A 27,638-nucleotide genomic window follows, 5' to 3' on the forward strand; every position below is an offset into this window, starting at 1 on the left:
CTATACCGTTTTATGGTATATAACATTGGGGGTCTACGACGAACATTTCGAGGTGTTACATAAATTCTTAGCAAAACAACCTTATAGTACCCTTCCCACATTGTGGAGTAGGGTATAAATATCAAAATATGATATGTTTGGAGACAATTTGCTGACTTTGTCATTGAAATTTGTTAATATCGATTTCGAAAAACTGAAAAACATTTAAAATCACATAAAATATCCCTGAACTGTCCCACTGTATGTATGTATATACAAATATTTTATTACATACTTTATTATCAATAATATCGGATAACCTATAGATAAAAATATTATGTTGAATAGATTAACTTAAATATATAAACATTATACATAATTTAATTCTTTTCCGTGACACCAAGATTTTTTCCGTTATCTGGTATAGCCGGATCAAGCCCAAAATTCATTTTAATTATATCGCAGAATAGCGAGAGGAAAATCAAGCCATTTATTACATGATTGAGGGCATCAGCTATAGCACGTTCTGTCTTTCCTTTGTGTATATTGGTCACAGATACCACCATCAATAAAAATCCGGCTGCTATCTGGGAAGGAATAAAAAATAAACAAAGACAAACTGCGGTTTATACTGCAAACAATTTGCGAAATGTTTTTATTTGTGCTATTTTAACTTAAAATTACTTTTTTAGAGATACTCGAGTATGTTAGTGTGTATGTAAATACATATGTATGTACTATTGTTTTGTGTTTAGTAAATTAATTTGTTTTATTATGGTTCCTTTTGATGTTGATCCAATAGACGCAGCGGTTGTGATGAGTATTCAATTCCAAAACCGGAAATAACCACATTTATAACGGATATAACAAAGACAACAACCATTATTATGTCGTTCAAAATAATTGCCGCCGTTTGATCCTTTTTTCGATTTATATTCAGACTTCCAATGATGACAAATAATATACCAACCAACAGCTACATACGTACATTGTCCATCCGCATATGGGACATTAACACATGAGTCACATGGTAAAAAAGAAACAGAAGAAATACATATATACATCCAAATTAATTCGATTATTCTTGCCAGTTATGTTATATACATACATATCCATATGTACATAATATGTATGCAGCATTCACGACGGTTTTTAATTTAGTCCACTGAGATAGTCTCCTTGAGAGGGCGGTAAACGTGAATCGAATGCCGAAATAAACAAATTGATCATGGTCACAATGAAAGCAAACCCAGTCCGTATGTGATTAATGAAGTTCGCCGATTGATGGAACTCCGGCATATCCATGCGACAATCGCGCATTAGACTCAGTGACAAACTTAGAACACCGGACAGGATCTGGGATAATAGACATACATAATATACATATGAGGTACGTATGTATGTACATACTTACAAACATACCCGCACGAATTGTACCTTGTAAATCTTACCTGTAAAATAATCGACAGGCTAATCAAGACGAGCATTAACTTATAAAATTGATGCTGTTCCCCAACTTGTAGTATGTACTTCAGTTGTGACGCATTGGCTGTAAGAAGTGCTATATCGAGCATGCCCTGGGCAATTGTCTTCTTTGTGGCATATCTATTGGCATCCATAGATTTCATCTGAAATGAATACAAGAATTGTTAAAAAAAACATGGCATATTTTGTGGGTGAATATAAAAGGTAGAAAAGGACCATATATTATATGTGGCTATTTACTTTCCCAGAAAGTAAGAATAACTACAGTGGTTGTCACTGAAAATTATGCAACCTGAAATAAAATATGTAAACGTTGATAACTTGGAAACGAATTGAGATTTTTTAACAATTCAAAAAACGATTTTATAGTCTTTAAAATTACACAGAAAAATTCTTCATTTACAGTACCGTTATACTAAAATTTTACCTTTGTTTTGGTTGAAGTATTACCCCAATGGCTTAAACTTCATCATTACTTTCTGTTATAGTACGTTTATATATAACCGGATTTAACAAACCCACTGGGTTTCAAATGTCAACTCCATTTTACTGATTGCTACCAATATCATGATTTCATCCCGGCCTTTTTTAGCGAAAAACCGTACTCTGTAAGTGTCTAATATTCTCAAATAAATGAGAATCACACTTTTCGGCTTTCTCAAAAATTTTACCGGAAAACAAAAAATGGGCACTTTTAAATTGAGCATTGAAAATGACGCTCCACAATAATCGATTAAAAATTACCACATTGTTGGCGTTTTGTGAGATTTTAGTAATCAGAATGGTGAAATAATTGGTTCCCTATCGTTTTCAGTAGTTTTGTCATGGATTCCGACAGAATGAATAGTGTCCCTTGCGTAATTTTGGCAGGATCGTAACGAATGTCGCTTTGTAGGCAATTTGTATAGAAATTTATTTATTTAATTCTAGTTTTTTTTAAAAAAATTTTCAACAAATGACCATGAAAAATCATTAAGGCTTATGTCCAGAGTATGTACATACAATCTAATGATATATGGCGGTAGATGCATTAGCAATCTGTTACAACAATGTCAAGAAGTTTTACAAAAATAAATCATTTTGTACATTTTTCTAGCACAACTTCATTCCGAAATTATTACACAATGTATTGTTCAACGAATTCAACAAATATTAACATTTTCTCAAGGCGAATTTAACAAGGTGATCCAATAGTTGACGTTAGGTTGTAGTCTTCATTTGCTGTCAAATTTTTTTTGCGCGAAATATCCACAAAAGTTTTTCTTCTAACTTTTGTTAAAATATTATTCGCGAAGCTTAAACAAAGATGTTGTACACAGATATTTTTTATAGAAGCGAAATATTTGTTATTTATTTTTGATTAAAAATATGTTTTGAAAGCAAATGAAGACATAGGTTGCTATTATTGTATCACCTTCTTTCTTACACCATGCATTTTTCATTAATCATATTGTTTTTTAGTTATTGGTTTAAAATTAACAATTTTTTACCATCTACCTTCTTAATTTTCTTTGAAGAACACATAGGTTTTCATTGTTCGATTTTTTCACTCACGAGAAAATACTCGATCGAATCGAATGTCGTAATTAGGCCCCTGTATTAGCCAGGCTTACGCTATATTATACTAGTATTTAACGGCGTTGCCCTGATAGAGGTAAAAATCAGGGCATAGAACAACATTTTTTGCACTTTTCTTTGAAAATAGTTTTTAGAAATATTGTTAAAAAGGTCTTGACCTTGTTCCGATCCACACTAGCGTGAATTTCATTAAAAAATTAGACGTTCTTAGATCGAATTCCCCAATACAGCAATTTGATGATTTTACTCTATAATGGAACTCGATCTAGAAACGCATAATTTTATAAATTTTTTAATGAAATCACTCTAGTGTGGACCGGGACTTATATAAAAACTAAAATTTCAACACCCTTTCACTGAAAGAAAAAGGTTTCATTGATTTTAAAACAACGTAGAGTTTCATTGAATAAATGAAAAGTTTCATTAAATAACAATAATAAGTTTCTTCATAATTCCAATGAAATTTGCTTAATTATGCTATGATTCTTTATTAATTCAATAAAGTAGTTAGAAGTTACAATTCTATTATTGCTATGAAATTTTCACAATAATACTATGAAACAATATTTAATGTTATTTTATGAAACACAATGAAACTTCTTCATTAACACAATGAAATCTTACGTTGGTTCAAAATCAATGACAAATTTCAGTGATACAACGTAATTTTCTTCCAGTGTTGTTGCCATTCAAGCCCAAGTAATAATACTTCTTACTAGGAGTTTACACCAGACAGTTTGTCTCCAAATACAACCCTGATTTACTAACACATACATACATTTGTCGTTTGTCTCCCAGCTGTTCATCATTTTTTCAGAGACAGTAGGGCTAACAAATTTTTGACATTTTTGTAAAAAAGAAGTGAAACTATAATTGAAATGTGTTGAATATAAAAGAATATGAACAAAACCAAAATATGTGAACGGAAAACAAAAAGAAATCGATGATTTTCATTCATAATATTACAACTGTTTTTGCAGTTGTCTGGACGCCTACGTCACGCAGACAAGTTTTGGGTTTTTGACAATCAATACATGAACTCAACTGTCCTGTCATGTGTAAACGTAGGGTTACGAAACGTTTTGATAACGACTGTTTATTTTTTTAAACTCAGGTGCATGGTACAAATGGTATTATTGTACCATGCTCAGGTGTGTGTTGGCTTCTTTCTCAAGCTAAATATCATGTGTGTTAGTTTACTCAAAATTTTTACAAATTGTTACTGGAGGTTGTTCGTTTACTCTCCATTACAATGCAAAATATCTTGTCCATTTACAAGAAGTTATTGGACTTATACAAATTTGTACAAACTTTTAAGTAAACGAACACACCTATCGATTTTACGCCAGATATGCTGATTTTCATCCGAACTATGAATTTTATTCCACTCAATGCCAGCAAAAATACGACATAACTTGAAAAAAAAACCCGCACCAAAAAAGAATTGGAGTGTTTCTATGAAACTAGTCGAATTGTTTGGGCTTGAATGGCAACAACGGGTATTACAATTTTTGTTTTTATAAAAGCAAACATGATCAAGACATTGTAAACAATATTTCTAAGAACTATTTTGAAAGGAAAGTGGAAATGTTGTTTTATGCTCTGACTTTTACTTCTATAGGGGCAACGCCGTTAAAGACTAGTACAATATAGGGCAAGCCTGGCTAATAAGGGACTTTCCATATATCATTAGATTGTTTGTACGTACTCTGGACATAACCCTTAATAATTTAATGCTCATTTGTTGGAAAATATCTTCAAAAACTAGAAATTTCTAGCCAAATTGCCTACAAAGGGACATTAATTACGATCATGCCAAAATTACTGAAAACGATAGGGAATTAATTATTCCACCATTCTGATTACTAAAATGGCAAAAACGCCAACAATATGGTAATTATTAATCGATTATTGTGATGCATCATTTTCAGAGCTCAATTTAAAAATTACCATATTTTGTTTTCCGGTAAAATTTGAGTATAAAGGTACTGTAAATGGAGAATTTTTCTATGCTATCTTTCAGCCTACAAAATTATATTTTGAATTGTTAAAAAATCTTAACTCGTTTTCCAGTTATCAACGTTTACATTTTTATTTCAGATTACATCATTTTCAGTGACAGGCACTGTAGGTTAGGGTTATAACTTTTTTGCAAATATCAAAAATACCACCGCATAGCCATGTAGAGCACGAAATCTACACAGAAATACGGTGTCACTTTTTCCAGGGTTTAAAATGCTAACGCCATATTAGCAAAAGCACCGAATTTTTGCAGCTTTGCCTGCTAAAATTTCTTCGAAATATGTAGCAATAAATTTCACAAAAATATTGCTAGCGATGCTGATGCTATTTGATATTGTGGCTTTATAGTCCGGTCAAAATAGACATGCGTATAAGGGGGAAATAGCAAAAATTCCCACAAAGCTGAATTTTGGTGGAGAGCTAGGGTTAGCCATTAAAAGCAACGTCCTAAAAGTCCCCATCGATCCCATGTGTGCAAAACAAGTTATTCGGGGTCAAAGGTCATTTTTGGAGGCATTATTCAGTTTTTTAATTTTTCTCAAAAACGGTAAGACTTAGCAAAAGCCGGCTAAAGTAAAAGTTGTAGATTCAATAATTGTCTACAAGAGTGGTCTTTATGATTCTTAAAAAAGACTTACCATTTTCGAGATATCGCGATCTAAAAGTCAAATAAAGAATTAGCCGCGTAAGTACATTATGAGGAGAACCGGTTAAAGTAACGACACTATGTGTTAGATACTTCCGTAAGCTTTCAAACGATATCTACTTTGCAGTAATCGGTTCAGTAGAACCGGGTCTAACCCGGTTTTTAAATTTGGTCTTTCGGGTCGAATAACCGGCGAACCGGACCCGCAACCGTTGAAAATTATACATTTCCGTAATCAGCGCAACAAACCCTACCTTCGGACAAAACTTGAAAAAAATCGGGTCGTTCCCGTTGGGCTTTCGATTGTACATGTGGGTTAAATGGGCTATTTTCGCATAAAATGACTCTAGCATTGAATAACTCTACTAAACACGCTCCGATTTTGTTGGATTTTTTTTTAGAAGATAGCTATAATTTCGCTCTTCAAGAATATATATAGTTTTTGTGGGACAGACCCGATTACTTCGCTTATTTTAGCCGGTTCGTCTGAATATGTGCATATTTCCCTTATAAGTGCATAAAAATCATGTGTTTTTTAGAACAGCTATATCTCAAGAATGGTTCCTCCTAGGAAGAAAATTATAAAAGTCAAACTTGTAGATAATTTTCCTGTCTACAATATTTACTTTAGTCACTTTTTGATTAGATCAACCGTTTTCAAAAAATAAATCCGAAAACCTAAAAAACACTTAAAATTTGACCTTTGACCCCGAATAATGTTTTTTGCACACATGGGATCGATGGGGACTTTTAGAACCCTAGCTCTCCACCAAAATTCAGCTCTGTGGGAATTTTTGCTATTTCAATGTCTATTTTGACCGGACTATTAGTAAAATAGTCTTTTTCTCTATCGCGAAAAAAAGTTTCCGCACCAAATGCATTTAAATTTAGTTATGCATTATTTTATTTTATGTGTTATAATGACATATACGCTTTTCGAAATAACTTATTAATAGTTTTAATCTAATTTAAAATCAATATCAAACCATTTTGGATCAATTTTTAAATCAGAGCATTTACTGCAACTATGACAATACTGCAATTTTTTGTTTTTCTTTATAAACTCGCGAATTTTATGTCTGTTTGTTTATTGTAGCTATCGGACGCAATCGGTGCGGCAACTTTTTCCGCCGATTTAAACTGGAACATGCGTTTTCGTTATCAGGACAATATTCCGCACATAGTACTGGCGTGCTATTTGTTTGGTTATAGCCCCACTGTAGGTACTTGTACTTGCATGATTTCATATAACAACAGTGGACAAGTAACTTCTCCACCTAAAATTGAGGGTATAGGTACTTTCGTAACAGAAAGACAATTAATTATTCCATATTGTTTAGTTTTGCAAGTCGAACTTTTTATATCCTTCATCATGTAATATTCTGAGCCAATATGGAATAATTAATTGTCTTTCTGTTACGAAAGTTAATTAAAAATACCTAATTTTAGTTAATACGGTCAGATAAAAATTTAAAAATACTGAAATCGGAAGGTACCTTTGGGGGCTATACCGAACCACGGACTGTGTCCACAATTTTAGATAGAGAATTTGTTCGACCTCTAGATACCCTAAATTCTAAATTTTGGCAAATTCGGTCTAGAAATGTAGATAAAAACGCCGGCACCGTTATATGGGCGCCATAACAAAGTGGACCGGAAGTGGACGGACTTGGCTAAAGGCCTCGGCACAATTGTGCGTAGCGGCACTCGTTAAAAAGAACAACCATATGAAAACTTCAAACAAAAAGATGGAATCACATACACTTTTTCTATGCGGTTTTTTAACGCAGGAATCAACGGAGCCATTGTGCTGAGGTCTTAAATAGAATTAGAATTTTACGCTGATCAAGAAAATATACACTTCGGTAGAGCGTTCAGATGGAGCGTTCAAATGAAAAGCATTCTAATCCATTTGGATTTATGAAGAATAATATGCGGTAGAGAAGTAAAACCCAGGGTACAATAATCTAGAAGGTAGTCCAGGGGCTGAATTCTTGTTCTATGAAAATTTGAAACGAAAAATATTTCCTTTATATTTTTTTTTCATTTCACATTTTTTCCTTTATAAAAGTTTTCATTTCACATTTTCATAGAAACAGAATTGAGCCCCAGGTTCGAAAAAGTTATGAAAAATATGGCCTGGGTGTATTTGCTTATTCTAAATATAAAAAATAAATAAATAAGTATTCAACAGGTTGTACTGTTTATTTTTTGTGTTTGGGTCATTAACTAAAAACGCGAAAAATGAATTGAAGGCCAAGTTTTCTTTACGAAGTCAACTTCTGTATTAGCTCAAAAGTTTGTTTCATCACAATGCTGATGAATTTTATTCCAATAAACGTTGTAATATGCATTTTCATTACTACTAAATTTGAATATTTTTGTCATGTTTTTCAAAACAATACAAATTGTGTCATGGCACTACCGAAATACCATTGCCACGGTAACATTGTTGAATATCTCCAACAACGGTTCTATATTTACGGTTTTAATTGCAATATTTGTTTTCAAAATATTTTCGAATTTTTCAAAAAAATACACATACACACAAAATACAAACTTAACATTGAAAGAAGTCGGTCACGATCAAAAAAATTGTACCATGGTAAAACCTGGGGCTGTATTCTTGTTCTATGAAAAATTGAAATGAAATATATTTCCTTTATAATTTTTTCATTTGACAGTTTTCTCCTTTATACAAGTTTTCATTTTACATTTCCATAGAAACAGAATTGAGCCCCAGAGTGATGAAAAGGCTCAGATCAATCATGTGAAAGCGTGTACATCTGCAGTGCAAGCAAGAATAAAGCTAAAAGAAATATATCAACCAAGAGGACCAGCATGCAAGATGTTGTTATTCAAGAAACTTTTTTCATATAAAGCTGCGAAGTGAAGGTAAGATGGTCGATCATCTTAATGAATTCTGTAATATTTTAGAAAATCTGAATGTGGTTGACGTAAAATTGGGCGAATGAATTTTGTTCATAATTTTGTTATCAAGAAGAGTTATGAAAACTTTGTGGTTCCAATAGAAGCTCGTTATGACCTACCTTCTTTCAATACATTGAAGGTGAAATTATTTTGAGAAGTGGCCAAGACGGAGAAACGCTCTTGCTAGCAAGGGGAAAGCATAGAAACCCAAAAGAGAAACGCCCAGATAAAAGCAAGAGGAAAAATCAAAACGTCATGAAGTGTTATAACTGTGGTCAGTCAGGGGCTCAATTCTGTTTCTATGAAAGTTTAAAATAAAAATTTTATAAAGGAGAAAACTGTCAAATGAAAAAAATTATAAAGGAAATATTTTTCATTTGAAATTTTCATAGAACAAGAATCCAGCCCTAAGACATTCTGCAGCTAAGTGCACAAAACACAAGAAAGCTGAGATAGGATATGACACAGGGGACTTAATTTGTAATCCATCTAGTTTAGACATTCGATTTTACTTCACAAGTCAATAAAAATAATTATATAAGCATTACAAAACATTCGCGTCCGTCACGTCACAAAGGGAACATCTAACATCGATGAAAGCAGGAATACCAAGTTGGTAGTTTTCCCGCTACTATTGGTGATTTTTGACGTACAAGAACCACTGTTTAAGCAGGGACGCCAACTGTTTCGAGGTGAAAATCGTTACAGTTTTATGGAGTTTTATGGTCTCTAGCGACTTTTACCTCGGAACAGTTGGAATCCCTGGACGAAAGTCTAATTTAAAGGCCAGAACAGAATCAATCGTCGCTTGCTTTACTTGCTTCCCCAAATGTCCAATTATAAAGCAATGTCAGAGCCTCTTTGCAAATCCGCCTGTTCTGGCCTTAACTTTTGTTTCGACAAAAATGAATGCCAAAACACATGGTTTAATAAGAAAGGTTAGCTAAAGCTTCCTGTCAATTTAATTTTTTTCTTTCGACTGTTCCTAAAACGTCAACACGATATACAAAATCTTTGTATGTGTGTGTATAATAACCCAATAGAAAGTGTCTTTAAGACAACATTGATGAATCGTGCACGACATTTCCAATTCGTTCACGACTCTTAGCAGACAGCCCTTTGGGATCGTTGACGACTTTTTCACACAAGTGTCCCAGTATTCATGCACGACAACTTGGGCGACAGGGTAAGCGAAGCTGTCGTCGACGACGACTTCGAAGACAAAAACCCTACTTTTCGTTAACGATCCTCTTGAAGACAATGTCTTGTAGTTTGTCACCAACGACCCTCCTAGAGCTAATTTTATTTACATGCATAAATATGTTTTTAACATTTTTTTATTTTATTAACATACAAAATATAACATTTATGTACATATAAAAATTTACCACATAATATAAAAGCATTTTCGCGGCAGTGTGGTATATAATCCAGAAAGGCCCAAGACTCCGTTTAACAACAACTCCTACGACAGCAAGACTTTTTAGGCAAATTCGGCAAATAATAAAACATTATGCGCAATCTTGGGATGTATAAATTTATGTATGCCATTTATACACTTACCTTTAATTGTTTCCACGATCGCGTTCCACTATAATAGACTCCAAATAAAGAATTCAAATTCTATGTTGATTCTATGTTGATTCCTTCATCCTACGTTAAAGAAACAAACAAAATCATTATTTTAAGGTTCATATGTATGTCAGTCATTCTATTTCTCACTTACCTCCAGCTGTTTAGAAAAATGTCGAATTTTTAATTCAAACTGCAATGTTTGACCGATTTCAGTCGTGTTGAAATATTAACAATTCCTAGATATGTGTACAATTATTTCATAGCATATTTTGTTTGATTATTTTTGTTTTTTTTTTCTGGTGACACATCGCAAGAAATTGTCATGCATCGTGTCGTGCACGACAATTTCGGAAATTTCATCAACGAATCGTCGATGAAAATGTCATCGAAGACTCGATTTTCTATTGGGAATATGAATAATATGCCAAACAATTTTAAAAGCAATCGAATTCAATGATTTTTAAATTAGTTTTTAGAACATTTGTATGAAGAAATTTGTCAGCTTTTTATTGAAACAAACATTTTATCATATCCACAACTCGATTATGTGGAGAAACCTTGGCCTTTCATTCATTTTTCGTGTTTTTTATAAAATGATCAACATTGGTATTGTAAACAAACCCACTTGTTGCTTTTGTGTTTACTAATTTTGATGTTTTAGGAATTCAGGAAAAACAAGGGTTCTATAGATTTTTTCCATTTAAATCTACCTCTTTACTTATACCATGCCGAAACATATGTTGAGTTGTTAGAGGACAACTAAATAGATTTTGCTGGATAACTGTACAGATATAGCAGGACTTTCCGGCTAGATAATGCCCCGATTCACGTTGCTCTACTTACAAACGATTTTTAAAGGCACGAAATATACTGTTATAGTACGGTTACACTAGAGTCTTTTGCCGGGTTAACCCACTTCGAGAGGATTTATTTGACGTTTGCGCTATGGAATTGATATTTGAAATCCAAACCCATTGGGTTAATCTGCTTAAGTGTAACCGGGGTATTAGTATGTTAGTGTTGCAGTGGCCAACTGTAATTCAAGACAACAAACCCATTGGGCATACTATCAGCCAAAGTTTTCGCAAAGTCAAAGCAGTACACGACGCTGAAAGAATTGAAATGTGCAGTATTGGCGGAATAAGAGAGGCCTTTATGGCAACGGCACATACGGTCCGTAGAGCGTCGCGTTACAACAACCACATGAAAACTTCCACAACAAACTTGGCATCACTTACACTTTTTTCATGTGGTTGTTGTTTTTAACGTGTGACGCGACGCACAATGGACCGTATGTGGCGGGGCCATTAGGAATTCATTAAAGCAGGATTCTATAATTTGTTTTCTAATAGATCTACCTCTTTACTTATACCCATGGTAGAACAAGAAAAGGTAGCAGCAATACCCAGCTGACTGAACTGGGTTGTAGTGTTAGTGTCAAATTGCATATGACATTTTATACATTCATTTCTATTTCGATGTACATTAGGGACATATATTTTTTGAGAAAAAAAATATATCATTCGGAAAAAACCATTTCCCAGGAAGATTTCTTCATATCAATGATATGTAACCTCCTCCAAGTTCGAACGATAAGCCGCGCAGTAAATCACCGCTTGTAGAGGCGATACAACGTTTGTTAATATGTGAGGTATTTTGTTAAAATTTAAAAAAATAAAACCCTAATAAACATGTGCTTCTTTGATTTCTAAAACAAAACATTGAAACAGCTTCTCCCTTTTCTATGAATTTCCAGCGACCCCAAACTTTTCTGCAAGAATTCTACTTTCTGCGAGAATTTATGCATTTAGTGGAATGATGTGGAACCATAAAAATTGAAAATGTAACGAATTTTCATTCATCTTTTCCAAAATATTCAACCAAATGTGAAAAATTATTAGTTTTTTAAATTCCAATAATTTATAGACATTTCCTTGTTTTGTTTACAAATACAACTGGCAGTAACGTTACAAACAAAAACAAATTCCTTTGTGGTTGTTGTTCGAGTTGTATTTGTTGTAGTATTAACTTTACCTTGTATTTGTTCTACCATGACTTATACCATGCTTTTTACAGTTTTCTTGCAAAAGAGAATAAAGGCCTAGGTACATAAGCTGCCTCGCCTGCCTGCCTTGCTTGCTTCTGATAAAAGAATAAAAAAGAAAAGGGCAACCCAGTTCGAAATTTGCTCGGCCTTCTTTATTCTTTTATTTTTGTTATGTCAGAAATGAAGCAGGAAAGCAATGCAATCAGGCAAGGCTGCTTATGTACCAAGGACTTAAAACCTCCTTACTTTCTGAGAAAGTTCTTGCTGGACAATTGCTGGGAAAGTAGAAAGACAGACATAATATCTGTCAAATAACTGACGTAAACTCCCAAAAAACCTCTTTTAAGTTCAAGTGTAAAATGCTTTTAACGCCAACTTATAATAGGTCTGTACGATAACTCAAAGTTTGTACAAATTTGTACAAACTTTTACAAAATGCTGTTCGATAACAAACTTGTTCAATAAAAGAGAACTGAGAAGAACTTGCAAGTAGTTGCAAGAACTTGCAAGTAGTTGCAAGAACTTGCAAGTAGTTGCAAGAACTTGCAAATACTTTTTACTTGCGAAGTTGTCGAACAGGCCTAATATCATCATGGTATAAAAAATGTTCAGATGCGAAAAGAGTGACAGCACATATGAAAATAAAAATGGTCGCAATCAGATCATAAGTTAGTACCCACTATAGTAAATTATTTCCTACTTGTTTAAGATAACAGATATTAAAAACTGTTACATCTTTGACAACGAGATATGGTAAGATATTCTACATAAAAAATCAATTGAGAAATGACAATTTCATTAAAAGAGATAAGAAATGTTTACAAAGTTGTACTCCAAACAAAATATTGAAGCAAAATTTGATTTTCAAGAAACATTGAGATAAAATGGACATAATGGAGCGTAGGATAGGTTCGGAAAAACAATAGAAATGTACCCCTGAAGCAAAGATCAAAGCCGAAGGTCACACTAGAGTGGTTTCATTGAAACTTTTAGGAATTCTTAGTCCCGGGCCACACTACAGTAATTTCACTGAAATTTTGATATGAAATTATGCGTCTCTAGATCGACGTCCATAGTAGAGTAAAATCATAAAATTGCTGTAGTGGGGAATTCGATTTAAGAACACCTAATTTCATGAAATTTTTTAATGAAATTCACGCTAGTGTGGACCGGGACTTAGATCGATATTCCCACTGCAGAAACTTCTTGATATTACACTTGTAAGATTTCATGAGATTGTTTCAATGAAATGACTCTAGTGTGATCAAGAACTATGCAAGTTCGTCTAGTTAAAGTATTTTTGATAATAAACATAATAGATTATCATTACTAGCAAGTGCTCACTACCTTGGTAGCGGAAACCAAGCGACATAATTTTTACCAATGACAAAAATAAATGTATACATTTCTAAAATGTTGTTATAAAATAAAATATAGAAGCTAAAGTTGAAGACATTTTCCCGGTAATTCACGAGAGATAGAGGGCGGAGGAAATAAACTCAGTTTTGATTGAATTAAATGGAGACTTTTTATAATTTGTGTTATATAATAAAGTTCTCAATATTCTTGTTTTAAAAAAATAAAAATAAAAAATAAATTCATTTTATTTATTTTGGGATATTTTGACTGACTTGCATTTTTATTGTATATTTACAGCCAGTTTTTGAAAAAAATATTTTTGAAACGTATGGTTTGTACTCAGACGAATCCGTTTAAAATTTGGGTTTTATAAAAAATTGAAAAGCATTCGTTTGATTCCGAAAAGCTTTGTATATCAGTGTTTCCATTATGTTAATTTTTAAAATTTTTCGAATTGTTCTCATTGAAAAATATGTTCCTTGTGGCAATCCCAAAAAAATATTCAATATAAACACAAATATTGAAAACAATTTCCAAAAAATGTCAAAATACATTTTCAAAAGATGATGATATTTGGCCCGTATGGCGTATTTTTACATGTATGAGTATCTAAAAATTTCTCTAGATCATATGCCTGCGTTTTGAGCGAAATAATGTAACAAACAACAACATTTCAGCTCAAAACGTTGGGTCTCTATCTATCGTCTTTTTCAGACGTTTTCGTTCGTATTTGTATACCCTAAGCATTTATGCTATACACTTTCATACGGGCAAAATGTGCCTCATTGAAATAATAGTTTTAGACCCCAAGTATGTTTGGACGAAATGTGTTTCAGGCAATTTGGAGTCGATTTAGAAATGTCCGTCCGTCTGTCTGGTGCGCACAATAACTCTCGAACTGATAGACCGATTTGGTCTAAAATTTGGCTTTCGCAATATTTTGTCCAAACTTAGATTAAGTTCGAAGATGGGTTATATCGGCCCACTCCATCCGGTACCTCCCCCACAAAAGTTCGAAAATGTTCGGAAAATTTGTGCGCACGATATCTCTTGAAGGGAGTAACCGATTTGGTCCAAAGTTTGTACATCGTTAAATTTCTACCAAACTTAGATGAGGTTCCAATATGGACTCAATCGGTCTACGCCTTCGGGTACCTCCCACCTGCTCTCGAATCGTTTTGATTTTTGTTGTAGCATCCTGTATTCACGGCCCCCCTACGGCAGCAGGGGCAAAAATCTACTTCCTGAGAAAATAGCCTGAAAGGTTCAAAAAACCCCTATGACACAGTGGTTGGAGCGCAAGATAACTCTCGTACTGATAGACCGATTTGGTCCAAAATTTGGCCTTCATAATATTTTGTTCAAACTTAGTATAAGTTCGAAGATAAGCCATATCGGTTCACTCCTTCAGGTACCTCCCCCACAAAAGTTCAAAAATGTTCGGAAAAATTGTGCACGATAACTCTTGAAGAGACGGACCGATTTGGTCCATACTTTACACATCCTAATATATATACCAGATATAGATCAGGTTCAAATATGAACTATATTTATCCACTCCTTCGGGTACCTCCCACACAAAATTTCGGATAAGTTCACTCTAAGACCTGCTCTCAAATCACTTTAATTTTTGTTGAAGCACCTTGCATTTACTGCCTCAATTATGGCAGTAAATGTTTTTTCAGGGGCAAGTAAATACTTCTTGAGAAAACAGCCCGAAAGTTGTAAAAAACACCTATAGCACCATATGTAGTAGTTGGAGCGCACAATAACTCTCGAACTGATAGACCGATTTGGTCCAAAATTTGGCCTTCGTCATATTTTGTCCAAACTTAGTTTAACTTCTAAAATGGCCCATATCGGTCATTCCTTACTATACTATACCTCCCCCACAAAAGTTCAAAATTTGTGTTCAAGTGCAGTTTAGGGTCTGTTCGAAGATTCTTTGGAAATTTATACCGATGATGTACAGCCATATTATGTTTTCCGTGGACAAGTCCATGCTTCTGCATACTGGTCCAACAGGTGTACGATAACCCACTGAAATGACTAGTGGGCGCGATATCTATCGAAAAGATATGACTCTCAAAATAAGATCCACTTCCGTAATGCACTATGTCGGTCCATTCCCTCCTCCGCAAAACTTTTGAACTTTAATCCTAATCCACATTTTTGTCGGCAAGTTCAAATGTCCAAAAAGTGCCACAAAATTTTGAAAAGACCCTAAATACATTCGATCTGTCCGTAGATCAAAGTTCCAATTCACATAGGCTGAGGGTATATCTCTGTCGGCAAAGCCGACTGATACTTTTTCACTTGTTTTGTTATGAAAATCAAATATACATATGAGGGAAATCAAAAGTTTCTTTTGGTTTTCACACACATACAAAAAACATTGGATACAAAAACCAAAGTGTGTTTTTGTGTGTGACAAACACAAACGAATCGGAGTTACAAACACAGGGGGTTAAGGCCTGGGTACATAAGCTACCTCGCCTGGTTGCCTTGCTTTCCTGCTTCATTTCTGACATAACAAAAATAATAAAAGAATAAAGGAGGCCGAGTAAATTTCGAACTGGGTTGCCCTTTTTCTCTTTTAATCTTTTATCAGAAGCAAGCAAGGCAAGCAGGCGAGGCAGCTTAAGTACTTAGGCCTTTAGAGTGATTAAAACACATTCTGAAGAATGCCTTTAAATTAAATCCAAAGCACTACATCAAAAGATTTGCTGTGGATACAAAATTGACTACATTCTATCCGCATGCTTTGGAAGAAAAGTGAACTGCTTCCTATTCGCGCTCTCCCGTCTCAAATTCCTCAGCGAATTCATATAAAAAATGTAGTGCAGCGGCATGTGTGTTTATTTTTCAAAATAGTCCGCCTTGATCCCGGTTTTTGTTGTTGTTTTAATATTTTCTTTCATCACTCTTATGATTGACGTTTGAGTACAAAAAGATTTTTATTGTTGAAAAAGTTATTGAAAGCTATCTTTGGGGGAGAATATCCACAAACAAAAAATAAAGTATACTATATAAAGGGTTATCCAATTCGTGGTTTCAAAAGTTAACGTAAATAAAACACATATAAAATATTTTTTATACATATGTACATATTTCTTTTTTATTATAAAGTTTTAACGTAGACATATGTGAAACATTACATCATTTCAATGACCTCCACGCGAACTGTTGCAAACATTGATTCTTTTGGGGTAACTTTAGACCACTTTTATACTTTTCAATTACTTGAGGATTCTCAAAACCCCAAATACGACAATTTTGTTTATTAAAATACCCACCGAGTGAGAAATGTGCTACATCGCTGAAGAAAATTTATTCAAAAATCTATAAAAAAATCACAATTTTTGTAGTAGGTTTTGATCATTTCTATGCGTTGTGTGATAGTTAAGCGACCCATTTTCGTCAAAGTCAGACCTTCAACTGAAAAGAAATGGATAACCATGTATAGCCTTCCCTGTTTTACCCCTTGGCGACAAATGCCAAATTTTGTTCACTAATAAATTCGTTGTTTAGAAATATTAAAACAACAATGGGATTATGCCCAACTATTTTGAAAAATATAAAATTTGAAAAATTAAACAAATTAGTCCCTCATTTGTTTCTTCACGCAACCGCTCTCTTTCATCTTCCGAAGTTGGATTGGTCAGGTCGTGTAGTTTCCCCGAATATTTGAAAAATTCCGTAAACTGTCTTTGTTGGGCATCTCGCACCAGCTGGAAAAAATACCGTTTAAGTAAATCCCTTTTCGGCTATATTCGGGCAATAAGGCTTTTAAGTGTATCCATAGGCTTTCAGTGGTATTTATGTATGTGCTGATTTGAATCAGGATCCACAAAGTTAATGGAGTGGTTCACCTTGTAGTGAACATATCTCTCTTCGGTGAGTGTGAGGTAAACCTGGATTGGAGAATATTTGTTTTTAACTTTGGAGATTTTTAAGGATTTTTTTCAGAAACTTACCCTTCAGGTATTCGAGATAATGGTGAGGGTTTCCCTGGTTCTGCTTTCTACTAGCACTATGAAGCACCTATTTGTACCTCTTCGACCCCGCCAAAATCATACTATCCCTCCACTGGCTGTCCTCTGTGGAATTTTCGTTTTCCACCTCGACGATGGGTCCTCAAATTTTTATTATGTCCTGGAACTAACTAAGGACAACAACTTCTCTTCCAGTCCGTCGAAATTTTATTGGCAAAAGCCAAAATTTTGTGTGTTGTGTAGGCTGCTAATATGCATTTAACTCTGCAGTATTTTCGTTTGTATTTTGTACCTCCAGATCCAGCCATCAATGCTTTCGGAGAATTTTCGTAATTGTAAGTTGTCACCTTTGTTACATTTTAATTTTCCTTTATGGGGAATTATTCCCCAAGCCATTAGAACTTTTAAGGCATCTTCTGGTACAGGACCACACATTATTATTAACAAATAAATCGTAAAGATCCGTTAAACGTTTTATGTATATTAATTTTTATTTGTAACCATGGTTTAATAAGAAAGGTTAGCTAAAGCTTTCTGTCAATTTATTTATTTTTTTCTTTCGACTGTTCCTAAAACGTCAAAAAAATATGCACAATCTGTGTATGTGTGTGCTGTTTGAATAATAGCCAAACAATATGAAAAACAATCGAATTCAATGATTTTTAAAATCGTTTTTAGAACATTTGTATGGAATAAATTCGCCAGCTTTGCATTGAAACAAGCATTTTATCATATCCACAACTCGATTATGTGAAGAAACCTTGACACTTCATTAATTTTTCGCGTTATTTATAAAATGCTCAAAAATGGTATTGTAAACAAACCCTCTTGTTGCTTTTGTGTTTGCCAATTTTGACGTTTTAGGTATTCAGGAAAAACAAGGGTTCATTTAAAATTTAAATCTACCTCTTTACTTATGTCATGTTCACACGAGCGTTTCAATTACGTTGTTCGCCTGTCGAACGACGTACACGAATTAACCCGTTTCCACGACACCATTCGTAATTAAGAGAAACATAAGCAAAATGTCCTTCATTTTTGTTTCCTTGTTTTCATGAAAATTTGAACCGAAAACACATAAAATATACATTAAATGAATAGGAAAAGCAATAGACTTTCCTTCAAATGTATCTTCCACATTTAACTACACACATTTCATTCATTTTTCCACAAATTCTGAATAATTTTATATTTTTATATGTTTCTATTTTCAAAATTAAAGAGAGGGATACATGTCAAAACAATATTTGTTATTTATTTCCTTTTTGTTTCTGATTTTTTACGCGATTTTGAACTAATGGACAAGAAATGTGTGTGTGTATATAAAATGTTTAGTTCATTAATTTTCATTCATCTTTTCCTTTTTTCTAAAAATGTTTGTGTTTTCAACAAATTTTTCAATTTTGAATTTAGGCATGTCATAATTAATATTTTCGGGGAACCTGTAACCCCTATTGGGCGCGTCCCCATGTGGCGGATAGGGGAATGCTTCCCAGATATGGGTGGTAGGACGGAAATCAAATACGTCCCGCGGACCAACAGGTAGCTGCGTCTGTCTTACAATAAGCGGCAGCAAACGGCGTCTGTACTCCATGGGAGCGGCTGAATATGTAGATGGAAAACTTTAAACCCTTCAGAGGGAAACGGGAAACCACTGAAGTAATTTTCCTTGAAAATCATACAAATGAATAACACATCGCAGAATGAATGGACCTCAGTCTCCGGCGAAATGAGGGTGCTAAGAATCCCCGGAGATAAAACAAAACAAAAACTAAATATTGGAACATGGAATGTAAGAAGCTTATATGAAACTGGAAAACTCAACAATGCTGTATGTGAAATGTATAGATTAAACATGGACATACTTGGAGTCAGCGAAACTTGGTGGACAGACTCTGGTGATTTTAGATTTTAAAACACAAAAGTATACCACTCCGGAAACCTAAACGGTGTACATAGAAAAGGCGTGGGTATTAAAATGAAGAATCATATAGCTAATTGCGAAGCTGGATATGTCCCAATGTCTGAAAGAACAATGGTGGTAAAAATAAATGGAAAACCAATAAACATGAATATAATTCAAGTATATGCGCCCACATGTGATGGAAGTTCAGATGAAGTTGAAAAATTTTACGACGAAATAGGAAAACTTTTGAAAATGACAAAACCCCACGAATTAACCATCATACAGGGTGATTTCAATGCCAAAGTTGGCAATGAACATGTAACTGGCGTCACAGAAAAGCATGGATTGGGGGAGAGAAACGAAAGGGGAGATAGACTTGTACAGTTCTGCCAAGAACACAACTTTATAATATCAAATACACTATTTCAACTCCATCCAAGAAGATTATATACATGGAAATCCCCACGGGACCATATAAACAATGTGGTTCGTAATCAAATAGATTATTTTCTGATTAACAGACGTTTTAGCTCATGTATAACAAAATGCGGATATACCATCAGATCACAACCTTCTTATGGCAAATGTTCGGACAAAACTGGCAACAATTAGATGTAAAAAGAATGTACCGAAACCCGATATCAATAAATTAAGCAATCCCATAATTAGACGAGAACTTGCGGATACTATTAACTCCGACCTCAGAATAATCCAGCAAGATGGTATAGAAACTGTATGGAATGATGTTAAGGATATTATCAAAAATACTATGAGAAATACTTTAAAAAAGGATCCAGCCCCAAAATATGACTGATGAGATCAGAGAACTTCGATTAGAAGGGAAAAAATTCAAAAACGTAAACTTTGAAAGATATGGGAAGTCAATAAAGAAATAAGAATCGCAACGCGCATCGCTAAAAATGAACAAATCAAACGTAAATGTGAAGAAATTGAAGCCCTGCAAACACTCCACGACGACTTTAATTTGCACAAAAAAGCTGAAAGAAACAGCCGGAATATACAGAAGAAAACCGCCAAATATACTCTTTGACGATAACAACCAACCCGTTTTTGAAATCTCAAAACAAAAGCAAGTATGGAAGGAATACATATCAAAATTATTTACAGATCAGAACAGATCAGACTATAATCGCAATGAAAATTCTCTTGAAAGCGAAAATCCTATTACCAAAGAAGAAGTCGTCTATGCAATAAAAACCCTGAAGGACAGAAAAGCTGTTGGACCAGACGAAATTCCCGCTGAATTGCTCAAATTAATCGATGAAAATAATATACAACTGTTTGTGAAACTCTTCAACGATATATACGACACAGGACAATATCCACGAGATTGGCTGAAATCTACATTTGTTCCCATACCAAAGAAAGCAAACGCCAGAAATTGCAACGATTATAGAATAATTAGTCTAATGAGTCACGCCTTAAAAAATTTTCTACGTATAATTCACAAAAGAATATACACTAAATGTGAAGCAGCAATGGGAGAAACCCAATTTGGATTTAAGGAGGGAATGGGAACCCGGGAAGCACTGCTTGGTGTTCAAGTGCTCATCCAGAAGTGTCGCGATGTCCAAAAAGACATATTTATGTGTTTCGTAGACTACGAAAAGGCATTTGACGCAGTTCGACACGACAAACTGGTTAAAATTCTAACATCAATAGGTATTGAACCCAAAGAACTAAGATGCATAAAAAATCTTTACTGGAACCAGACAGCATCAGTAGAAGTATCCGGTGAAACATCCGATGAAATAACAATATCCAAAGGTGTTCGACAGGGGTGTATACTCTCACCATTATTATTTAATATTTATGCGGAACAGATTTTTCGAGAGTGTGTAGAAGGAAAGATGATTGGAATAAAAATACATGGGCAATTCATTAACAATATACGATACGCTGATGACACCATGATAGTAGCGAGCTCTTTAGGTGGCCTCCAAAATCTCCTTAATTCTCTCAACGAAACAATTAATTCGTACGGATTATATATTAATCTGAATAAGACAAAATTTATGATCATTAGTAAAAGTAACAATGTTTACGACTCCCCACTAAAAATCAGTGAATCAGAAATAGAGAGAGTAAAATCGTATAAATACTTGGGAGTGCAATTAAATGAGCAATGGGAGTCTTCTAAAGAAATAAGATGTCGGATAGAAATGGCGAGAGAAGCGTTTCTCAAGTATAGAAAAGTACTAAACAGCCACGACATCAATATTGAACTTAAAAAACGGTTTATCAAATGCTATGTATGGTCAGTTCTATTATACGGTGCTGAAACATGGACTTTAAAATCAGCAGACGAGAAGAAACTGAAAGCTTTTGAAATGTAGACATACCGACGTGTGCTCAAAATTCCATGGATCGATCGAGTGTCAAATACCGAAGTCTTAAGAAGAATGAATGAACAACGACAGTTAATGAAAACCATCAAAACCCGAAAAATTTCTTATTTAGGACACTTAATGAGGAACAATAAATATAAGATACTGCAGATAATTCTCAAATCCCAAGTTGAAGGAACACGTTGTAGAGGTCGAAGAGAACTGTCCTGGCTAAAAAATATTCAAGACTGGGCCGGATACCGTGATGAACTCAGTCTTCTTACAGCAGCTAAAAACAGACAACTATCGCTTTCCACATAAAATAAATATTTCCAATAAGAATGTAACAAAATGTATGATCGCTTAACATCCGGACATCGCATATGCAAATAAAGAAGAAGAAGAAGTAATATTTTCGATAAATTCTCTCATTTGTTAGGGATGGGACATACTTATTCGTCGTTCAGAGAGTATTTCTAATCGAACAGCGTAGAAAAATCGTCGTTCGTTCATAGAATTTTGTGTGGGGAAATAAGTAATTTATTCGTAGTTATGGGTCGAACAACGAATAGAGAACGAACGACGTACCGTGGAAACGGGCTATTATACCATGTTTGTAACAATCTTACTCTTTTATTTATTATATTATGATTTCATATATTTATTTTGTGTATAACAATTATGTTATCACTTTTTTATGTTTTCACTATCTGCAACTTTATAATAGATCGCATAAAAACATCAGTATGGACGAAATTGTGAACCAACCAGCAAAACCAGCTAGTGAAATAGCTGCACAAATTTAAATACCTCTGAATATCTCTAACAAATAGCCTTTGAGCAGAATGGATACAGAGAACTAGGCAGGGCGAGCTCTTCACACTTCCTCACCATCTATCCTTACCTTGCCAAACTTTATTGGAAATACCGAAATACCGAAGCTAAACTTGTTTGAATTTATTGAATATTCAAAATGAGTTTGGGATTTATACCCTTGCACCGAGAGACATAACATCACCAGTTATCATACATGGCTTCGGGATTTTTCTAGGTACTTCAAATGTAAGATCAGTGAAAAGCTGTGACGTCCTACTTTCAAATAGTGTCACAAATCAATGGGAAAAGTCTAAAGGTATGTTTACTAAAGGCTACAAGAGAAGTAAATTGCATATATCATATTGTATATACATACATATATATCTACATACGTATATACCTTGACTTTCCACATTTAAAACTAAAAAAAAACTAATAGGAAATAATTACAATATTGGAAATTAACATGGGAATTGCACACATGTTATTACTGCTCTTTTCCATTTTAAGTAACAGTGTTAACTTTTACACTACACACGTATGTATGCCTTTATACTTTTCCTTTTAATATTTTTTAATATTTAGGAAACCAAATGATTAAGATAATATGCAATGTCTGAAAAAAGATTGAATTCGTGCTGTAATTAGTTAATAATTACTTTTGCTTAGTACCGATCCACACTAGCGTGATTTCATTGAAAACATTTCATGAAATTAGGAGTTCTTTGATTGAGTTACCCACTACAGAATTCCATGATATTACTCTACTATGGAACTCGATCTAGTGACGCATAATTTCATGAATCGCTCCGAGACTAAGTCCCGGTGCACACTAGAGTGAATTTCATTAAAAAATTTCATGAAATTATGCGTTCTTAAATCGAATTCCCTACTACAGCAATTTTATGGTATTACTTTACTATGGAAGTCGATGTAGAGACGCAAAATTTCATGCAATTTTTTCAATGAAATCACTCTAGTGTGGACCGGGACTAAGCGAATTTCAAATATACACGCACACATGAATGTATACAGAAACCATAAACAATTTTGAAACTACCGAATGAATGTTTTAATTTACTATTTGTGTGATTATTGTGTATGGAGGCTGTCGGGCCTGTATAAGGGGCACATTTAAATGCGAATATTCATAACAATAATTAATAACCCGTTTGTATTAGAGCTTTTTGCCGGGTTAATTTCATGAGAATTGAAATGCCCCGTTTGCACTTAACCGGTTTTAATAGACCCACTGGGTTTCAAATGTCAATTCCATAGCGCAAACGTCAAATAAATCCTCATAAAGAAGGTTAGCCTAGCAAAAAGCTCTAATGAAAACGCCGTTTAATATTCGGTTACGATTATTTAAACAATGACGGCCCTATGATATAGATTAAGGATTTTTTGCTGCAATATTTTTATATTTTTTAGTAATTATTTTTTAAAATTACACAAATTACTGTATTGTGATGTCTATTTTTTTATACAATTTAAGAAATAATTCGAATAATGGTATTGAAAACTAATTGTAAGAAACAAAAATCTTACCCCCATTATTATAAGTATTCTTTTGTTATAGTTTGGATTTACCGAACAGATTTATAGCGTTGCGGTTAACTTAAAGTTAAAAGTGATGATTGAATTTCAAGGAGGAGCTTCTTGGAATTAACTTTCAATGTAAAAATTATATTTTTAATGCCTCCAAATTGGTTTATTGTGCGTTTTCAAATCCATCAGATAGTAAAAGAACACATGTAATAATGGCCCATAATCTGTAAAATGTATTTAAACAGCTATGTAATTTTATCGTAGGATTTTCTAATAAAAAACTCCTGAGGAAGTTGGAAAAAGACCAACGAAACGTTGAGTTAAATATGAAATAAATTAGTTTTATTTATTCTATAAAAACAACTGACCGAACCAGTCCAATGGAAACGCTTTATAATAAATATTTATGCGGCCCATACACTGCGGACATGCAGGACAGCATTTGTAAAAGTATTAGTAAATTTTGGAGCATTTGTCAATGTATGTGTGAATATTTTATGCAGGATAGAACATGGTTTAATAATAAAGGTTAGCTAAAGCTTCCAGTCAATTTAAATTTTTTTTCTTTCGACTGTTCCTAAAACGTCAAAACAATATACACAATCTTTGTTTGTGTGTGTGATGTTTGTCAACAATTTTAAAAACAATCGAATTCAATGATTTTCAAAATTGTTTTTAAAACATTTGTATGGAAGAAATCCTTCAGCTTATTATTGAAACAAACATTTTATCATATCCACAACTCGATTATGTGGAGAAACCTTGGCTCTTCATTCATTTTTCGCGTTTTTTATAAAATGCTCAAAATTGGTATTTTGTAAACAAACCCACTTGTTGCCTTTTTGTTTACTAATTTTGAAGTTTTATGAATTCAGGAAAAACAAGGGTTCTATAGATTTTTTTCATTTAAATCTACCTCTTTACTTATACCATGGGATAGAAATCAAAACAATTTTGATTTTGGAAATGAACCTCCTTCAATCCGATGAATTTTGTTTATTTTCGAAGAAACCAAAAGCAATTTTTGAAAATAACGAACTTTGTTTGTGAGGGAATTAAAATTTTTTGAAAACGATTGCTTAAGTCTGGAGTTTTCCCCCATTTTTGAAAACTTCAACTAAAAACCGTTTTTAGGAGGCAAATTTATCATTTCTGGAATGTGGATTGAAGGAATGCCACAGACTAATCAATCACACACGTACACAAAGGGTTTATCAGCAGTTTGGCAGTAAATATATGGGCCGCTTTAAATGTAAACAAAAGTTAACACACCGTTTGCACTTAACCGGATTTAATAAAACCACAGGGTTTCAAATCTCAATTCCCCCAAAATAAAGTACGAATATAAGTGAAATATTTTCCCAAAAACAAAAGTTTGGTACGAACGAATTTATTCGCATAGAATTTTACAGAAGCAGCATGTTATGGTTACCTTACACGATATGTTATTCTACATATGTCTTGTCACTTTGCACATACTTTTTGTACATAAAAAGCGACAACGCATATGTAAAAAACATTAGTCTTTCTAATATCCTTTATAGCCTGTAACGCGTGACGCGACTCACAACGGACCGTATGTGCTGAGCCCTTAAAACGCAACTAATTTTGATAAATTAATTAAATGCTGTTAGCACTTAAGGGCCCTCAAAATGGATAGCCCGTCCACTGAGCTGAGTTCACTACTGTTTTGCCATTATTTTTAAGTGTATCTTTTCACTTGAACCGTAATAAAGAAGTGGATCATATATTTTAGTAATTATGCAATTGTTATTAACCACAACACATATTGCAAATACATATGTACATACATATGTATGAAGACAAATAAACAATATATTTTTTGCGAATACAGGCATGGTGCATACTTCCATTGAGCAAATAGGTATGACTTTAATTTACAACTTCACTTATATTTTATTCGCAAATATTTTGTCTATTATGTTGATGGAGTTTTCTATATTAAAGCTAAAGATGAAATTTGATTACTTTGTCTAAACTTACTTCGGTATCATTGTTTAGAGCATTTGCTATAGCCTGAGCCATCTTGTCACAAAACGTAATTAGATGTTATCCTCGTTTTCATTCAAATAGGAAATTATTTGAAAAATGAAAAACAACTTTCGTTTTTTTTGTGTTTTCCAGTATTTCTATTCCAGTATTTCAAATTTGGAATCAATGATGGTTACGCAGGTTGTTAGGTCGTCTGTACTCGATTCAATTGATTGTTGTGGCACTGCTATGTTTAGTTCCGTTTTAGGTCTCCAGTATATATGTACATAAATGCAACTAAATAATTAAAATAATTTGTTTTCTTTGTTTGCTATGTATGTACTTTCAATAACAATACCTACATAGCTATGTACCCATAAGTATATTGTTATTATTGTCAGTTGCTATGACAACATTAGTATTTTTTGTTAAAGTTTTGGCGCGCAGCGTTTTTATATGCAACACAACTTGACGCTTAAACAACTCGACATTAACTGAAAAATTACAGAAGAGCGGTGGCAACCGTTGTAGTTCCACTATACACACGTAGAGCGTTAACAGTGTTTGAGCCACTCATTCTGTATTGTTTGTCGTTTTTTTTTTTTTATTTGAGAAGATATCATTTCGTCCATATCAGATACAGAGATGAGTTTAAAACGTTTTTATTGCTACCTCGGCATACCATTCAACCAGCTGAGGTTGAACAATTCCCGATGAGTAATAGGGTGATTAATTGTGGTATACAAATCAACTTTGATATTAATCAAAGAATTTTTTTCTGAAAAAATCCGGTTATGTGGTTGTTTTAAAAAATATTTTAAGAGGTTAAAGGTGTCTAGTCTAATATGATTATATAGTGCATTATCCCGATTTATTTTATGTAAAAGTGATATATTTCCACTACGATAAACGGTAGTCTAAGCGTACTCTAATCTCAGGAAGTATGGACTTATCACGAAAAATATTTATTATCCTCTTTTAAAGTCATCTTTATATTTAATATTATGATACGAATGCGTCGTAGTAGACCGGAACCGACCGTGTGATACCCTACATTACTACTGGCATGCAGACGTACACGCAAAACCAAACTGTCCGATTTCGGATGCAAGGTTTGACCGACCTCTGACAGAAAGTCAGACGGAGTGGTTGACATGTATCTGACAGATAGGTCAGGAAAATCGGATGTATTTGCCGACTTTCGGGCCGAAATCGGTATAATATTCGAACAAAAACTCTCAGACAAATCGGGCAGATTCCTCGGAAAAACATTCGTTTGTTGACATTAGCTTTGCTGGGAATTTATGTTGATTCATCAGTTTTCAGTGGTAACAAAATCTTTTGACACTTATGACCCCGACACATACCGTCCGTTGTGAGTAGCGTCACGAGTTGAAAACAACAACCACAT

The 27,638-nt window shown here is 33.8% G+C and overlaps 1 protein-coding gene and 1 long non-coding RNA gene across 9 annotated transcripts; both read right to left on the minus strand.

The window, feature by feature from the left end:
* Positions 1-233: 233 nt before the first annotated feature.
* On the minus strand, positions 234-27,638 carry NijC (Ninjurin C). 8 transcript variants are annotated; one of them, XM_073991736.1, is made up of 6 exons: positions 27,155-27,638; positions 26,586-27,005; positions 26,240-26,524; positions 1,431-1,607; positions 1,088-1,335; positions 600-955 (listed from the first exon to the last, which is right to left on the minus strand). In XM_073991736.1, exons 3-5 carry the CDS (start codon positions 26,279-26,281, stop codon positions 1,132-1,134), a joined length of 423 nt encoding a protein of 140 aa, XP_073847837.1. In that variant the 5' UTR covers positions 26,282-26,524; positions 26,586-27,005; positions 27,155-27,638; the 3' UTR covers positions 600-955; positions 1,088-1,131. The 8 variants fall into 8 exon arrangements, with proteins under 8 accessions (XP_073847811.1, XP_073847824.1, XP_073847816.1 ...); XM_073991728.1 differs by lacking the exon at positions 27,155-27,638 and having other exon boundaries at positions 26,590-26,805; XM_073991710.1 differs by lacking the exons at positions 600-955; positions 1,088-1,335 and adding an exon at positions 234-566 and having other exon boundaries at positions 26,590-27,290.
* Positions 16,712-18,033, minus strand: LOC141406411 (uncharacterized). The gene is made up of 2 exons (XR_012413385.1): positions 17,600-18,033; positions 16,712-17,536 (listed from the first exon to the last, which is right to left on the minus strand). It is a non-coding gene; the product is annotated as an uncharacterized lncRNA (long non-coding RNA).

This window comes from Musca autumnalis, unplaced genomic scaffold (genome assembly GCF_047663935.1).
Source record: "Musca autumnalis isolate F117 unplaced genomic scaffold, ASM4766393v1 scaffold_1, whole genome shotgun sequence".
Taxonomy (NCBI): Eukaryota; Metazoa; Arthropoda; class Insecta; order Diptera; family Muscidae; genus Musca; species Musca autumnalis.

Bases quoted from the DNA above. Each gene is read 5' to 3' on its own strand.
- NijC (XM_073991710.1), bottom strand. From the start codon at position 26,281: ATGGCTCAGGCTATAGCAAATGCTCTAAACAATGATACCGAA. The intron at 1,608-26,239 runs GTAAGTTTAGAC...TATTCATTTCAG, and splicing joins CTCTAAACAATGATACCGAA to ATGAAATCTATGGATGCCAA. The intron at 567-1,430 runs GTAAGATTTACA...ATTCCTTCCCAG, and splicing joins GCCTGTCGATTATTTTACAG to ATAGCAGCCGGATTTTTATT.